The 18,410-nt window shown below is 37.9% G+C and overlaps 2 protein-coding genes across 6 annotated transcripts in view; one reads left to right on the top strand and one right to left on the bottom strand.

Annotated features, from left to right (window-relative positions):
• The window catches only part of rbks (ribokinase), a 51,675-nt gene extending 46,481 nt beyond the window's left edge, over window positions 1-5,194 (bottom strand). The window contains exons 1-2 of one of the 4 annotated variants that reach the window (XM_003445516.4): window positions 5,085-5,153; window positions 1-21 (exon numbers count right to left, since the gene is read on the bottom strand). In XM_003445516.4, coding sequence (XP_003445564.1) covers window positions 1-21 — 21 coding nt within the window. In that variant the 5' untranslated portion in view covers window positions 5,085-5,153. Of the gene's footprint in view, window positions 25-4,858; window positions 5,040-5,084 lie in introns of those variants that run through there. The other 3 variants (XM_005477525.4, XM_005477526.4, XM_013271503.3) reach the window with 3 other exon arrangements.
• Window positions 5,195-5,329: 135 nt separating this feature from the next.
• The window catches only part of babam2 (BRISC and BRCA1 A complex member 2), a 111,894-nt gene continuing 98,813 nt past the window's right edge, over window positions 5,330-18,410 (top strand). Inside the window, exons 1-3 of one of the 2 annotated variants that reach the window (XM_003445447.5) lie at window positions 5,330-5,472; window positions 6,977-7,132; window positions 10,045-10,121. In XM_003445447.5, the coding sequence (XP_003445495.1) occupies window positions 6,996-7,132; window positions 10,045-10,121 (214 nt within the window). In that variant the 5' untranslated portion in view covers window positions 5,330-5,472; window positions 6,977-6,995. Of the gene's footprint in view, window positions 5,473-6,955; window positions 7,133-10,044; window positions 10,122-18,410 lie in introns of both variants that reach the window. The other variant, XM_025900746.1, reaches the window with a different exon arrangement.

Here is an 18,410-nt window from a genome sequence, read left to right as displayed (position 1 = left end):
CAAAACAAGAGAATAGACCATCTGCTGGTAAAAATAGCCACACAATAAATCATGTTATTGTAATTATTTTTCAGATAATTATAAATAAAATACTCAAAAAGGCACCAGCAGTCCCAAGCATGTTCTAGAGATCCCTAACTGTTCGCGACAATTAGCTAAGGTTACAACCTAGAAGACAGTTGGGTCTCAGTCACACAGGCCTTGAGGCTAGTCAGCAACAATGTAGCAACAACGGGACACAGGGGAAAAATCCATGTTCCATTTCCAGTTACTGGAGTTTGCTGGTAGTCACTAGTGTGAAATTGGTTGCAAAGAGGTAAAAAGTGTAGATTCAAAAACATCTTCGCGATTGCTTTGGTCACTTTGAGGTTGCATAACAGACACCGACATGTCTGCAAACTCTTGTAAAATACTTGCCAAATGGTAGTGAAACTGTGGAAAGTATAACACAAAATGGTCAGTGTTCACCTTCAAAATAAAAGCTGCACATATTGTATACTTCAGAGAGTACATGGCAGTATTTGCAGAAAGGTCTGCATCTTGCATGCAAACTATGGGTGACTTAGACAATCTGCTAGCAACCAAAGCAATCACAACAAGTGCTCCCCTTTTGTAACCGATTTTATATGGCATAAGCCAACAACCTCCAGGAACCACTAGGCAATCAGTTGAGTAATACATATTTTCTCTAGAAACTGGTGGTTGCTGACTGGTCTAGGCCTGTGTGACTGGGGCCTTAGCAAATACAGCCACCTCTCAGTGACAGACCACACCCTCAATTTTAAGCCTTACCAAAACCTGAACAGGTGAGTTATAAAAAAAAATTCACTCTATGTACAGCTGCCATTAAGAAGGAAATTAGCTATAGAGATAACAAGTGCTTTTTGTAGTAGGCTATAAATTTGTTATTTCTCCTTTAAAATTGCATATGTGAGTTTATGGGGATTAACTCAGTTTTAAATTCAGCTTCCAGTAACCATTAGAAGAAACTTCAGCTTTTGGTGTTTCTGTTTTGGCTTCAGTTTTCAGCTATGGAGGACGATGCTTTGTGTTTTGCGGGTAATATTCCATTTTTTTTGCTAGTTAATAGTTTAGAAATCCACGCTAAAATAAGAGATGAAAATGAAAGTTCTGTCTGTTTTGCTATATGATTAACACACTACATGAACCTATAGATGATTAAAGGTATAATATTGCACTCTTGTCTTGTAACTGTGTGTCAGGTTGCATAAAATGACACAAAGTCTGTACTTTGTTAACTCTGGTTTTAGATTGAACTGCAAACAAAATCCCAAAGAAAAAACTTTTGGATCAACTATAAAAACCCTTGTGAGCCTGCATTCTTCCCAGTGTCTGGCTTAACTGGAAAATATTTTTATGGCAGTGATACGACCATATCTGTATAACAAATGTTCAGATAAATTCAGATTATACACACTTTTTCCAACTCTACCCACACGCAAACGCTAGCTGTATTTGTTTTATTTTAATTCCCGGTATCATAATCTCCTAACCACTTAAGTTAGACCAACTCCAAGCTGAGAGTTGAACTAGTAAAGAATTTCACCAGAATACTTTGGCTCAACATATTTTTGGGGGGGGGCCTATTTTAGCTGGATGCTTTGAGACTGACTGTGAATCACTCCCAGGAAGGTGGAAATTCCCAGTGGTGAATCAGACAAAACTGCCCTCATACGGTCTCGCCCGGTGCACTGATATAATTTCTATGCCTTTGTGCTCACCTTTCATTTTTATTTTGCAAGTTAGGGTTGTTCTGTTTGCACAAGAAATGACATATTTCAGGTCTTTCACATGTTCACTCCATGCTAAATACACTCTCAGAAACCAAAAACCTTTACTGCACTTTTAGTGTTACAACAGCTTGTCACTAAAGTTAAATAAAGGGCTGTACCCTTGAAGAGAGGTATTTATTAGCCAACCTTGAACCTTAGTATTAATATTTGTAGTTTTTTTTGCTGAGGCTTCTATATAATATAATGACCTGCTGATCTGAATGCTTTTCATTTTTATTTTATTTAGCTAGCAGTAGTTAGAACTTGGTTGGAGTCACTGTTGGAGCTTGATGGTAAATTAATAGTCATGCATGGATCAATGCAGATTTGGAAAGGGACCAGGATGACCCACCATATGTGGTGTCATTTCTACTGCAGCAGGAGTGCTTGCAGTGAATTTCTATTTTTATTTTACTGCTGTTTGCAAAACAGACCATTTAAAATTGCACTGCTTTAAGTGGAGGGTAAAAAAAATGCAGGAGCGGCAAGCTCCTATTGTGATAGGCTGGAAATTCCTCCAATCCATCCCCAGTAAATTACACCAGGTTATACAGTTGTGGTCAGAAGTTCATGAGCATGGATATCATGGTAACTTTGTGAAGATCTCAGAAGTCTGTGAAGATCTAAAACAGGGGTCTCCAACTCCAGGCCTCGAGAGCCGGTGTCCTGCAGGTTTTAGCTCTCACCCTGGGTCAACACACCTGAATCAAATGATTAGTTCATTACCAGGCCTTGGGAGAACTGCAAGACATGTTGAGGAGGTAATTTAGCCATTTGAATCAGCTGTGTTGGATCAAGGACACATCTAAAAACTGCAGAACACCGGCCCTCGAGGCCTGGAGTTGGGGACCCCTGATATAAGAAGAAGAATTGTAAATTTACACGAGTTGGAAAGGTCTCTTGGAGCCATTTCTAGAAAAAAAAAAAAATGCAGATTACAAAATTGTACAGAATTTAGAGGCTGCCAACCAAAAGTGAAGCCTGGAGGATTATCTTCAAATTATGCCAGAAGCTTGTTGATGGCTACCAAAAGCATTTGGTTGAGGTGCAACTTGCTAAAGCATATTTAGCTAAATATTAGTGGGGGTGTATGTAGTGTATTTTTTACAATAACATTCAAGCTCACGATGAGTGTCAACTTCAATGACAATAATCAACCAATAAATCAAATGACTGATATTATCAGCCAATGGTAGCCTGTCACATATATAGTAGTATTGCAGTCAGCTTTGAGTAATATGCAACACAACAAAAATTTTCTTTAAAGATTGTAATTCAGAGTAGGTCTGCTTGTTTGTTGCAGAGAATCAGCACAATGGTGTTGTAAGTGGATTGTGAAATACACTACTGGAAATCTATTAAAAAAGCTTGACTGTGTTTGATTATACATTGCCCTGATCCAATATTTAAATTGTATATCAGTGACAATAAGCTGGACTATGACTGATCCATTTAAACGAGTTCTATATTGTTCTGTGTTTAATTCACCATCTGACAGAAGCAGTGCACTGGTAACTGGTGGGAAGACTAACATAGCATGGAGGAAGATGACAACAAAGCCTCAGCAGCTTGGAAGCATTTGACTCTATCTACCTACATCAACATCTTTTATTTTGATATTTGCAAAAGCTTTTAGTTTAACCATACGCTGTGGTCAAGAGAGCAGACATTACTGAAAACTTTCAAGAATATTTTCTCAGCTTACTCGCTGTCACTGTTGTTATCTTCTGTTGTTGTTTGGAAGCTTTTACTGCACTTACAGTAACACCGGTGACATTTTGTTGCCAGCTCCATTAATATATTTTCACATCGCATGTTTCTTGTCACCCCAATGTGTGTGTGAGGAGCAGTTGAAGGAGGTGGACTCCGTGAAACTGTGAGACCAGGAAAGGATAAACTACAGTACAGTGAAAATAAATAATAGCAGTCTGAAGTAATAGTTCTCACAATGAACTGATAGGAGACTAAATATTATGAGGTGAATATTTTATTTATTTTTATCCTGCTGTAATTTATTATCTTTGGTACATTTCTTACATTTTATTTTATAAAGTTAGGAAATCAGTGTGTACTTGCATATAAAAAAGGATAATTCCCAGCGTCAGTCAAAGTGATGATTACTCAGTGGAACATCTCTTACTTGCATAGTGTCTAAAACCTGGTTAGACATCACAGGTCATCTTTTAACGGTTCCCTGAATTATTATTATTATTATGATTATTGTTATTGTTACTGTAATCCTGTTCTTTGTAACTAGCTTCCTGCTAAACTGAGATCGATTATGTCTGTGTCTACACTGAAAAAACATACTTAAAACTTTTTTATTCTTGCAGGCTTACACTTGATAGCTGTGTCTGTGTGTGTATACGCGCACATGTGTGTTAACTTGTATTTTATTTATTTGTAAAGTTTTATTTTGTTGTTTTTATCCCCTCAAGACATCGTAGACTTACATAATTTTTAACTTTTATGGTAAATATATTGAGTTTATGTGTAATGAAATTTTCTATATAAAAACCCCCCCAAAACTTATAGACATTTTTATTTTAACACTGGTATCAGTGCCTTAATTCAAAGTATCTGCATCGGACTGGAACTGGAACAAGTTGAATCCATTCCTAGAAGTTTAGCAAAACCTGCTCAAGAACTGCTGGAGGAACACAAAAAGTTCTGAAGGGCTTGACAAAGTTTGCAGCTCCCATGATCCAGAGCCCCCAACCTGAAAACCCTGCAATCTGTTCCCAAGTCTCAATCTCAAAAATTGTAGGAGCCCTCCAGAGATCCTATACCTAGGCCTCGGTGATGATGGCAGTTGTAATGGTGGTGGAGAGGAAGGATAATTTTTAGGTAGGTGATTTTAATAGTTGTAGCTGATCAAAGTATATCATGAATAATGGTTTAAAACTGGTATCAAATTCAATGATCCAGTATAACTCAAGCTCAGAAAAATAATTAAAAGAACCATTAAGTCAACCTTAATCTTTTAAAAGCTCAATATCAGAAAATCATTTCTTTTATGGTAATTTACTCACATATTAGAATTGCACGTACTTTACTGTACTCACTTGTTAATTGTTCTCTTTATCCATTTTAGCATACGGTAATGTCGTGTACAAGCCCAAATATCTTGTATTATTGGTGTACTGTAAACTCTTAGTACATGTCATTACATATGCAGCCAAATACTCTGACACCTCAAGTATTTGAGGAATAAACCGATCAAAAAACTAAAAGATCGTGACCCGGATTAATTAGACAACCTCCAAAGTTAAATGAAGTGTGTTAAATTACCTGGAATTCAAATAATCTCCTGCGGATTGTAAAACTGAATACCCACTACTTGAAGTCCCAGGTCAAAGTGCACGGTGACAGGTCCCTGGCGTTATCGCTATTGCCAGATCAACCACTGTCATTTTATCAAGGAATAAACGTTTAGATTTATTTGACAGTGTTAAGGTATCATAATGCCAAACAAAAACGCGCCATAGGTAATGCATCACGAGGAAATACGGCTCCTGCAAAAGAAAGAAAGTAAATTTACCCACAGGCATTATGAGAGGCACCTAACTGTGGGGCTATCACAAGGACCCAAACAACAACATGAACCGGGGAAATTGATCAGGGTATGAAGTAAACATTGGGCTTTACGCTGAAATTTAAAGACTTCCATCTCTCTCAGGTACTCACACATCCGCCGCAGGCTGTATTGAAATGGACGGAAATGGGCAGGGGAGGTTTTGAGAACGCTATATGTTTAAATCGTGTTAATTTGACGCATAAGTATTAGCTAAGCTAACAGTGGCTAACGATGCCAAACCTATGAGCATCTGAATTACAAACTGTGGCATAAACACTAATTTACCCTTAGCGCATTCAGTGTATCACCAAATTAGAACGTTAAAATGTTACAACATTATATGTAGTATGTGTTTTCCATGTGTTTTCCATGTGTGCTTATAGTGCGAAAGGAAGCTTCCAGTGTTGCAACTAAATCTGCTTCCTTCTGATGTTTTTATATTAACACTACTTTTAAAGACTTTTAAGACTTTTAAGAAATGTTTTGTGGATATTGTGTTACTGTGCCTTATTCTTCTCTTAAAACCTGCATTTTTCAGAAAAAGGTTGGACAGAAAGGTAGCAATTTTAAAACAGGACGGGGAAAACATTTCTATAATACCAGGAAATGATAGCTCAAAAGTAAAGCCAGCGATGATGCATTTTTGGAGAGCCATAGGGAGTGAAAAAATACTTTAGATATATGCATTTAATGTCTTTGACTTATATTGAAAGGGGAAAAACAGAGTTGTTTTTTATTATTATGAAAAATGCATATTTAATCATAGTTAAAGTTTGTAATTTAAAATTGATAATAATGAAACAACTGTATTTTTTTATACTAGTTCGTTGGTTATAAGGCTCAGTTTTACTTTGTTGATGTTTTCGATTTGTTACAAAATGTCCCAGATAAGTCAGGGCATGTTGCCACTGTAACTGTTCTTTAACGTTTTTCAAAAATTAGTTCCCTTGAAGAAAATGAGAGAAAGAGAAGGACAAATGAAGGACACTTAGTGAATCAGGAAGTGCAGAGAAATAATAATAAGGAGGAAGTGAGGTTAACTATGAAAAGAATGAAGTGTTGAAAGTGGCTAGTCTAGATGACATACCTGTGGAGGTATGGCTATATCTATGAGAGAGGGCAGTAGACTTGTTAACCAGATGGCTGAACACAGTCTTGGAAGGTGAGAGACATCTGAGTATACTGGTACAGAACAAGGGTATTGTGCAGATCTGTAGCAACTATAGAGGCATAAAGCCAATGCCTCTGTAGCTTCATGCCTCTGTAGCTTCATACCATGAAGTTATGGGAAAGTGTTGTTAGGTGGGAATCAGTGAGCAGCGCTATGACTTTATAGGGAGAAAGCGCAGATGCAGAAGATCAGAAGGAGATTCACTGTGTCTCGGTGGATCTAAAGAAAAGCAGGGAGCAGGTTGAAGTGACTGGATGAGGTTTGTTGACCTAAGGTCAATCGTCGAAAAACAAATTCTGACCTATGTTTTGTTAGAATTCTAACAGGGTAAAACAACTGGCAGCAGATCTATACCAAATACTAATATTTCATCTTTCTACTGTGTTAATTAGCTTTTTAATAAAATAATTTTAGGCTGTTATCGTGTCTCTACAGACTGCTTACAGTGGGTAAAATGAACAATATGTCCCCTGAAGTCGCACTGCACCGGATCTCACCTGAGCTGCGTCCCCTGCTGTGCAGTGTGGTGAGGAATGGCCGTGTGGGGCTTGATTCCACAAACTGCCTCCGTGTCACAGATCTCAAAACTGGGTGAGGACTAATCACATGTTACACAAATGATGTCTGTAAGCAAAAAGTTAACTGGAGCTAATTTACAAATATTGTTACAGTACTGTGCAAAAGTTTTGGACCAACCTACAAGGTTTTTGCTAAATTTTTTTCCCCACAAGACTTTTTTTAATATGTTGCTCATAAAATGGGAAATGGGTGCAGTGATTTATTAAAGCATCTGCAAGCATACATGGAAATACAGTATATAAGGAGAAAAACTGTCTGTGATGTTCTAATGAGTTTGAAAGTCAATGTTTGGTGTGACCAGCTCTATTCTGAAATCTCTTGGGCAAGCTTTCTCGTAATTTCTGTAAGCAGTTCCCAAGACTAGTTCTCTGGGCTTCTTGAAAGACATTCAAAGCTCTTCTCTGGATGTTGGCGACCTTTTGTTTTCTGTCAAGATGATCCAGCACTGCTTCAACAATGTTGAGGTCTGAGCTCTTGGGTTGCCAATCCATGACTTAGCTTTCCATTGTAGATTTTTATATCCAGGTGTGCTTATCCTGCCTTGGCAGTGTGTTAAATATCATTGCCAGGATCAAATTTTGATACATTACACCATAGGAGCTGTTGTCACTGATATTCAGTACAGCTTTTGTGTAATTTGGCATACCTCAGCGTTTTCTCACTGTTTGCCTTGCTTTTGAACTTATTCTTTACAACCACCCTTCCACTGAGACCAGATACTGTTCAACTTTGGAAGATCTTCAGAAAGCTTGGAGAACTAAGTGAACATTGATTATTTCATGGGAATGCACAGGGTCTATTTTAGGCCTGGTGAGCCAAAAAAAGTGCCTAAAATTCTTTGTTTTGTGTCACAAACAGCCCCAAATCCAAAGAGATTTGCTTTACTAAAAGAAAAGTATTAAATACTGTGTTTTGTGGAGTTTTCACTGCAGAATAATTGTCTGCTTAACTTATACTAATGACTTTTTAATACTAGACTTGGCATAATATGTAATTTCAGAATTGTTCTGTATTTATTTTAATTTGAGATCTGCATGCGCACATATACACTATATTGGCAAAAGTATTTGCTTGTCTGCCTTCATACGCATATGAACTTGCGTGACATCCCGTTCCTAATCCATAGTTTTTAAATATGATTTCGGCCCACCCTTTACAGCTTCAACTCTTCTGGGAAGGCTTTCCATAGGGTTTAGGAGTGTGTTTATGGGAGTTTTTGGCCATTCTTCCAGAAGTATATTTAAGGTCAGACACTGATGTTGAATGAGAACGCCTGGCTCATAGTCTCTGCTCTAATTTATGCCAAAGGCATTCTATCAGGTTCGAGTCAGGACCGGCAGGTCGATCAAGTTCTTCCCCAACAAACGCGCTCATCCATGTCATTATGGACATGGTTGTGTGTAGTCATGTTAGAACAGGAAGAGGCCATCTCGAAACTGGTTCCCACAAAGCTGTGAGCATGAAAATGTCCAAAATGTCTTGGTATGCTGAAGCGTAAGAGTTTCTTTTACTTGAACTAAGGGGACAAGCTGAACTCTTTGTTACGGCCGAGAGGCCCAGGCTGTGAGTATGGACTCAAATGCAGACACAGAGGGAGGCAAAGCTGGCGTGAATACAGTTTTATTTACAGTGCTTAGTTCAATTACAGAACAGGAAATAATGTAGGCTATGTACTGTGAAGGCTATGTGGCCAAACTATGGAACATGAAGCTCAAACAGTGCGCTATGATTAGATGCTAGATTCCGTGAGCGGCTTCGGGGGGGGGGCAGCGGCCTGGGTGGAGGTACTCAGGGTCACTATAACGAAAAGAGACAGGCAGTCTAGTGAATCTCAGCCGGTGGGTTCAACTATGATGGTTATGGCTTACGCGTAGCAGGTGAAAGTGGCATGCGACGAGGGTGTCCAGGAGGTCCAGGTGAGGTGAGGTCCAAGGACGGTCCGGAATATACTTGGAGCGACACACCTTGCAGGGAGGCAGGCAGGTGAAGTGTCACGATGAAGGGAGTACAGCCAGATAAAGGAAACCAGCGTCCAGACAGCGATTGGTGCAGTTCAGCTTGAGAAGCGTGATGGCCAGGCGGGTACTATGACAAAGAAAACACAGTGACTAGAAATGGAAATGTTCAGGGATCTCACCAAAGCTTGGCAGTCTAGCACTGACATGGGTTAGCTGTAGATCTGGCAGAGGTCTGTTGTGAGCGCTGGTCTTATATGCTGGTGACTTGATTGCAATCAGGTGAGAAGGCTGATTGGAGTCTCCACCTGAAGGTGGAGCCCAGCAGAGTGGAAAAACCCCGCACTCACCCGGACCATGACACTCCTGAAAGACAACCTTACGCCATTACAACAACTGTTCTCCTACAAAAAGATAAGATAGTTTACTATGAAGTGTCCACTCTAACATTCATTTATACAGTCTTGATCAAAAGTTTAAGACCACTTGAAAAATGGCAAAAATCATATTTTGCATAGTTGGAAGAAATGGGAGATTTTTCCTTTTAAAGGCATGTGGTCCTAAACTTTTGATCGCCTGTAAAACAGCCTGTTTCAGTTTAAGCGTTGTTTTCAATAAATTGCATGCTCAAAAAAATGTTTTGTCTTACTTCCTTTTCTTCTTGTTGCATATTGAAGCTCTACTTGGAACTTTGTTAAGATCCAACCATGCAAAATATGATTTTTGCCATTTTTCAAGTGGTCTTAAACTTTTGATCAAGACTGTATAAAAATGTGAATAATGTATTCCATAATTTGATTAATAAGACTGTCAAAATGTTGTTTTTATAAAGATAAAGTGTCAAAAAATACCCAAATCTTCCTAAACAGCAATATATTTGTTTTATCTCTATACTGATCCTTAAAAATCCCTGATGTTAACTGATTACTTGATTTGAATGTCTGTGTTTTCATCTTTCCTCATGTTCAGATGTACATCTCTGACGCCTGGTCCGTGTTGTGATCGCTTTAAACTCCATATTCCCTATGCTGGAGAAACCCTTAAATGTAAGTAAATGATTCACAGTCATATTTGGCATTTTCAGATTAGTCACAAGAGTTCAGTCTCTGCTTCTGACAGTAAGCTGATAGGTTGTTCTTATTGTTGGGTTTTGATAAATTAATTTTAGGAAAGCAAACATTGCTTTGCCATATTAAGTCATAAAGCAGTAGCAGTGAGATAAAGAACTTGGAGTCAGCTAAGGTTCTTCAGAAGCTTGAAATCTGGCTTAATTTTTGGCCTGTGTGAAAGTGATGAACTAAAAGCAAACAAAGTTTTTTAAAGTTTTGATGTCCGCTGTGCTCTTAAAAATAAATGAGATTATGAAGGTTTCATTACATTCCAAAAAGCTGCATTTATGTCAGTACTGCTTTGTTTAGATTCTATGTTATAAAATTAATTAGAGATTGGAGGGGAAACATTTACTTTCATCCAGTATGGGTCAGAGTAAGTTCAACGAGATCTGTCTTGACAATGACGCTTTAGTGTTTGCATGCAAGGTTATTATGGTCAAGTAAATTAAACAGAACTTGAAATAGCTGAAATTGCTGTACTCAAAGGGTTGACATAGTCATCAAAAATATTCAAGTGTGCTTTGGAGCTGGATTGTTGCTCAATTGGTTCTAAGGTTTGCCAAAAAACTACACCTATACCATTACATCACCACTACATGCCTGAACTGAATGCAGAATGGACGTTAAAACGTGTTTATGTTAAATTCTGACCTTACCATCTGAATGTTGCAGCAGAAAATAAGACTCATTGGACCAGGCAACATATTTCTAACCTTCTGTTATACTATTTTTGTGAGCCTGTGTGAATTCTAGCCTCAGTTTGCTGTTCTTAGCCAACAAAAGTGTCACCCGGTGTGGTCTTCTGCTGCTTTAGCCCATCTGGTTGAAGGTTGACAAGGTGCTCTTGTGCATATCTTGGTTGGAACAACTGGTTAATTGAGTTTGAGTAGCAGGAACCATGCCATCCTCAAACTCATTCTAAGTTTGTAACTTTACCAGGTCGTTTACACCATTTCTGCATGCTTAAATGCATTGAGCTGCTGATATTTATGCTAACAAACAGGTGTACCTAATAAAGTGGCTGGTGTGTTTACTTTTTATTTTAGTCTTTGATGATAATGATTAGATTTGTCAACACAACCAGCCTGAGGAGGCATTAGTGCAGATGTTTGAGACTGGGAACTATGAGTCAGTTGCCTTCACAAGTCAATGTTTGTACAGTGATTAAAAAAAAAAAAAGACAATTAAATTAAAACACAAATTGAAAAAATAAAAATGTAAAAGTAGAGGTTGTGATTCACAGTTAAAGTTCCAATAATTCTCACAATCATCTGCTAAAGTTACAGCACCGTAATAGTGCTCTATTTCATCAGAGACTAGCGTGCGAAGTTTCACCATTATACTAAACTGTTAATTAATAATTTGTCACTTTGTTGCTGTAACGTACAGTTAAAGCTAAGCTAAAGCTACAGCTAGCTGGCTTGCAGTCAAGCTATCTGGAGTAGTAGTAACGTCTAAACTAACAGAAAAACTAGCAGTCTGCTTTACAGAGGCTCTGTAGCAGATGCCGCCGTCCTCCATAAAGTAAGAAGAAGAAACACAAACTATCAGCACAAATATGGAAAATAGACCAAGCTAATGGTAACAGGGCAAGAAACAAAGAAAATTAGCAGGCGTAAACTAGCAGTTCTGCCTCTCAATAAACGTAGGAGGGTCACAAGATGCTCTGATGCTGTCACTTTAATTGCTGCTATTTGTTGATTTTAATTAAGGGCCAGGGCTCCTTATTTATTATGCATAGTGATCTGTCATGTGAAAGTGACAGATTCAGCATCTGTAGATAATGGCTTAAAAAAATCACATGAGAGCTTATAGCATTGAAAAATAATTGAATAAGAACAGTGCGGTTTGTGAACACATAAAAATGCAGTGTACAAAAGCACACATTCAAGGACAAATACAATAATAACATGATCAATGATCCAGATTATGTACCACTAAGATATAGAAATCAATAGGAATGAAGCAGGATAGGAATGACAGCAAATTTTATTTATTTTTTATTTTTTATTATGGGTATTGGCCCTGAAAAGCTATAATATGTGATCCCTAAAGAAGACATCTATCGGTCATTATGACAGTTATATTGAGACAATACTAGACCTGTGCTTTAACAGTGACACTCAAAACCATTACAGCAATGAACCCAGCACAAAAACAAATTAACAAAGTCGATTTTTCTGCATTTCTGTTGAGCTATTTTGGCCCTTACAAAACTAATCCAGTCACTGAATCTCACATACACCAGTCATTTAGACTTTTAGCAAAATACTGACTGTATAATTACTACTCGAAAAAAACATTTCATCAGTCGAGTGGTTGCAAGAGAGGGTGTCATTTGTGGAATAATTATAATTATCAGGTCTGTTCCTTGCAATCAACGTTAAAAACAAAAGGAAAAAAATTTAAATAAAAAGTGAGAGTTGTTTTGTGTACAAAATGGAGTTAGAATTAACTGAATGTGAAATGGGTTGAAAGTTGCATTCATAATGTCTTAAATTTAGCAGATTAAAGTCTAATCTTGTTGATTGCACGATTTAGCCCATTTTTACTTCATTTCTTAAACCATTTAAGTGTTCTTTATACTCTAAACCACTGGCATGATTTCAATTTGCAGGCCACCATCTGTGCGCAGGTTAACATATTCAGTGTCTAGAGCAATTGGCCTGCACTTTGGAAAGAGAACATCTTCACTGGAACAGTTTTATTTAAAATAAAAAGATGTAATTCAACCGTTATTAGTGTTGAGAGCTGCACTTTTGTCTAACAGGCAGCCATTTTAAAGGTGAAACATCATTTAAGGCCATAGCAGTGAAAGTAACCATATCTATGTACATAAGCTAAATAAAGGTACAGTAAAACTGCTATATGCTTATACTGCAGGGAGACGTCCCATGATTCACTGAGCATTTTTTCAAATTTAGACTGTAAGTACAAAGCAAGATCAAAAAACCCGGGATATCTCTTCCTTATCTGGATTCACTTGTTGGAAGATCAGGAATCCAAGCAAGCAGTCACACAAGGGTGGTTATCACTTCGACAAGTCAGCCCAGGGTTTCCCAGTGTAACTGCGAGTTATGAGCAGTGTTTGCGTGAAAAAGGCAGAATTGGCAGCGTATGACCAATCAAAAACACGGAGAAGTCTCTTGGCAGCAGAGCAGCAAGTTTTACAAAGAAAGAGAGAAGCAGTGAATTTTACAAAAGGAAAAAAATGTTAGAAAAATCTGGAGAGGTTAAACACATAACACCAGCTATTCAAAGCAGCAGTGTGAGACTGTGTGTTAGGAAAGGCTGCACAGTTTGTAAGCTATATTCTAATATAAAACATGCTGTAGGAATGTGTGTGCAGTTTAAGTGCTAAAGTACTAAACACTGGAAGACCTGACTATGATTGCATTTTTTTGCATTGAGAATTGAATGCTAATTAATGTAATGTGTAATTACATTAATTTAATGTGTTGCTTATATATTCTAATGGCGTGCAAGATGGTTTCAGCTGCAACTCTGGCACAGCAAATTTGCCTGATGAAGTAAAGCCCCATTTAATTGACTGTTGTGGTGAATTGCTTCCATATGAATAAAGCTTTTACCAGTAAAATTATTCCTAAGCATCTGCACTTACTGGTTACTTTAGGTACACCTCGCTTGTTCTGGGATAGATTCAATAAGGTGCTGGACACATTCTTTGACAGTGACAATGGCTAAATTCATGGTGTGAATCTCCTGTGCCACCACATTCCAAAAATGGGATTGAGTTCTGGTGACTGTGGAGGCCGTTTAAGTACAGTAATGGCAAGGAGCCATCAGAAAGATGGGCACACTGTGGCCACAAGGAGATGAGCAATAATACTCAGACTGTGATATTTAAGTAAGGTTCACCTGGTACTAAGATGCCCAAACGTGTGCCAAAATCTATCCCTCACACCATTACACAACCAGCACTTCCTGAACTGTTGATTTAAGGCAGAATGTATCCATACTGTAATGTTTACACAAATTATTTGGACCCTGCTGTTCCAATGTTGTAGGAGAAATAAAGATTCATTAGCCCAGGCAAGATTTTTTTTTTTTCAATCTTCTACTGTCCAATTTTGTTGAGCCAATATGAATTGTTGCCTCAGTTTTCTGTTTTTAGCTGACAGGAGTGTTGTCGTCTGCTGTTGTAGACCATCTGATTCAAGGTTCGGTGCATTGAGAGGTGCTCTTCTGCATACCTTGGTTGTAATGAGTGGTTATTTGACTTACTTCCTGTCAGCTCAAAGCAGTCTGCCCATTCTTCTTTGAACTCTGTCATCAACAAGGTATTTTTGCACAGAATATTTCTGCTCACTGGATACTTTTTCTCTTTTCTGAACCATCCAATATAAATCCTAGTGATGGCTGTGTGGGAAAAACTCAGTAACATTTTGTGAAATATTCAGACGAGCCTCTGTCGCATTGAAAGTCACCTAAATGATTTTTCTTTGCCATTCTGATGCTTATTTGCAATTCAGAATGCAATCTCAACTATGCATACAAGTTGTTGCCATGATTGGCTCATTAGATATATAAGTTGGCGAGCAGTTGAACAGATGCAACATGAACACTAAGTGCGTATTTTGATGTAGTGATTTAGTACATCCTGGTCTCTTATGTTGAATATAAGCCGCTCCAGAAGAAAACTGGTCTGTACCTAAGTTATCCTGGCCCAAAAGGAAGTAAATACCTTCATAATCCAGTAAACTTAGTATTACCTGAAATTACATTGGGAGATTACAAATCCTACTCATTAGTTTCTCTTCTCTCTCATAGTTTGCTGTTTGTCTCTTTATGCTCCTTAATTTTCCCTTCTTTTTCCTCTCATTCCTCTGATGAGAGGAAAAGGAGTCGGGATGGCTGCTTCTCCCTGCGTCCGGTTCTGCCAGAGGTCTCTAACTGTTTTTCCTCCTCACTATCAAGTCACTGGGGTTCTGACTTTTAGTGATATTTAGCCCCTGTTGTGAACTGACATTATATGAAACCAAAAATCAAATTGAAATTAAAATGATGTGGAAGACTTTTAGTCACTTTGGTTGGGCTTGCAAGTAAAAATGCCTCGTAAACATTGTTTGTCACTTTAATACACAATGCCATAGGAGGGTTTTGTAATTGCGGCTACTGAGCAGGCACTAAGACCAAAGGCAACCACAGGAATTTCTTAACTACAAAAACAAGATGGCAATTTTTCTCATGATGGTAATGAAATAACACCAATAAAACATGCTGCTGTTTGTACCACTGAGCTTTTACTGGAAGAGCTGCTCACTTCTCAATCAAATCGCCACATCACAAGCTTTCTCTCCAGAGCCTGAGGGAGAAAATCAGTCAGTGTGATAGTAATGGTAAATTCAAAACTTATTGGTGATTGCTTGCATTGAGTGTGACTGGAGCCTCCAAAGTTTTACGGGAGCCTAACAAATTAAATGTGTTGAAGTAACAGATCTTGTAAAAAACATAGTTATCAGGATAACCTGAATATATTTTGCATTCACATGTATCTAAATCTCTCAACAGGGTTTACAGCTGATATTCTCACCCACTTCAAAGATAGAGACATAACACAAGCCAGATATGTCAGCTTGATTGGTGAAGCTGTGGCTGATGACTTATCAACATTTTCTTTGAACGGATGCCTACACATTTTAGAGTTGTTTTCAAAGCAAGGCAGGATCCCCTTCTTGTGCAACTCCTAATAATAAAAAAATGTGATCCACATTTGTGGAAAGACTGATATAGTATTTATCAATTTGTCAAGATTTAATGTACAAAAAGTCCTGCAGTGCGCATCTTAAGTTTGATCATAGTTACTTTTTTGTTCTCCTGGCTAGGCCACATTTTCTCCAGATAGAGGAAGTAGGTTTTTCTTATTTTGCATAATCTGCAAAAAAAGAAAAATCTGTTCAGGCAGAAATGGTTATGAGCTATATAAAGATGTTGTGGCTAGACTCATGGATTGTGTTGCTGTAACTTATATTTTAGTGACGTTAAAGGATTGTCTCTCGAGAAACAGAAGTTAAAAAAAAACCATGACATATCCGCAGCCCCAACGAGCCAGCAATAAACGCACATAGTGGTACAAGATATAGACTTCTTCAAAGTTAAATAAAGTCATAGGAGGAACCTTAAACATGAATCCTTTGGCATGACAAGGTTTTCTGCATTACTCAATTTTTAAAATGTGATTTAAAATGTTATCTTCATTTAAGCCCCAAGTATACACAAACACACCCAGGCAATTATGCATTTGTGTTTTTATTGAACACACCCTTTAACCCTCAGATGGATAGATTACACTACTTTATTAACTGAAATAACTTGAGGTCATTTATATTTTATACAGGTATGCTTTATTTTAATGCCCATGTTTGTGTTTGTTATACCTAGACTGTTTTGTTTGTATAGTCTAATATTCTGAAATGCTGAAATGTCATTAATTATGATTTTTTAATCATTTTTATTCAAAAAAGTCAGGGTTAGCCTCGAGGCTTGTGCAGCTATATAGCTTGCTATTCTAGCTCTGTTTGCTGTGGTTCACTGCAAAACATGTTGTAACGAGAATCACAAGTTAAAAACATACATATATTTCAGAGGTTAAAAAAAGTTAAAAGCTGTAGGAGCAGCAGAATGACAAGTTCCTCGCAGAAAACATTTTTTGCAATTATCAGAAAGGCACATATAAATATACAGCTCAGCTCTTAAATAACCCGACTCGGTGGCTTGAAATTTTAAACATTCCCAGTGCAGGTGGAAAAAAACTAAATGAGCCCTTTCTTTTCCTTATTTTCTCTGATATTTATTCGGTTCCAGTGTTGGTTGCTCAAATTAAACATGTCCAAAGTTACAGATAATCAGGTCAGAGTATATACAAGTAACCTGTGCATTAAACACTGTGTTTAAACTGTTCTAGACAGACTGTTTAGACTGTTTTCTCCGCACTCGGTTCTGTATGATGTCATAAAGATGGAGCTGTGGCTGTGCGAAGGCCCATTATGAAATAATGATTATTTTCAACTAGGACTCATGCAAAGCTACTCTAGTGGAGTAAGGAATAAAACTGTGGGGCTAGGAATAAGCAGAAGAGGTCCCCTTTCAATGATGATTTCTGGCATAAATGTCAGATATCTGGGAATTAGTTTTCTAGCTGATGGTGGGGAGTTAACGATATCCAGAGCCAGCTAAGCAGCCTGGAACCATACTTTGCTGTCATAATGATGTTTTCATAGCGGTATGTAGTGATATGTTTAGATCATACATGTTGTTGGCTTCCTTCCCAGGTTATTTAATGTCAGCGTCGTTAGTCCACAAAACATTTTTTCACCAGAATTCCCCCCAAAATGCTCTGCAATGGACCCAATTCACCATAACAGAGTAATCACTGATTGATTGATGAAGTAACCCTCTGGTGGTTATGTGCATGACTTGAAATGTATGAAAGGTTTTATTTAAACCAAAATTCTTTCTTGAACCTTCTCAAACAATGTGTAAAAATGAAACTCAATAATATGAAATGTCTATTTTGTGAAAAAACTATATCTTTTTTGAGCAGACAGCAAAGCATTTGCAAGTCAGCTGACAGATGTTATGTCACCACTATGTCTCTGGTCTGTTTCAGTCCCCCATGAAATGCAGATGTGAAATGCACATGCCTGACGCATGTCACTTAGGAGGCATCGAGAGGGCATCCTAGTCAGATTTCAGAACCACCAGTTGACTTCTTTCAGTATGGAGGAGCAGCGGCTCTTCCCAGATGACTGAGCTCTTCTATAGGAAGCTCCTTTTTCCTTTGATTATATCTTCAGTCATCGTATTCTTTTTTTCACTAGCCACAGTTGGTGGCAACAGGTGATGACAGGAATGTAGACTGACCAGTATTTGCCATGGTTCAGCAGACAGTAAAGCTTTCACATTACTGCAGACACTACACCAATCCAGTCCCCGCTTCACTCTCCTCCTCCGCTCATGAACACGACCTGGAGATACTTAAAAAAATAAGGTTGGAGGAGTTTAAGTCGACCTTATTCTCTCATGGATGACCCCGTGTTCCCTAATACCTTCACTACTTTGTTCATTTATATTTCATTTTCGTTTGAATTATATTTAAAGTTAAACAGAAATTAATGGAGACAGAAAGCAGCAACCTGAGCAAAGCAACAGAAAAGGAAAACTGGCACGGGTATTCTGGCGTGGCACGCAGCTGTTATACTT

This window comes from Oreochromis niloticus, linkage group LG19, assembly GCF_001858045.2.
Source record: "Oreochromis niloticus isolate F11D_XX linkage group LG19, O_niloticus_UMD_NMBU, whole genome shotgun sequence".
Taxonomy (NCBI): domain Eukaryota; kingdom Metazoa; phylum Chordata; class Actinopteri; order Cichliformes; family Cichlidae; genus Oreochromis; species Oreochromis niloticus.
The sequence above is the reverse complement of the archived record's forward strand: the minus strand, read 5'-3'. Positions and strand labels throughout refer to the sequence as shown.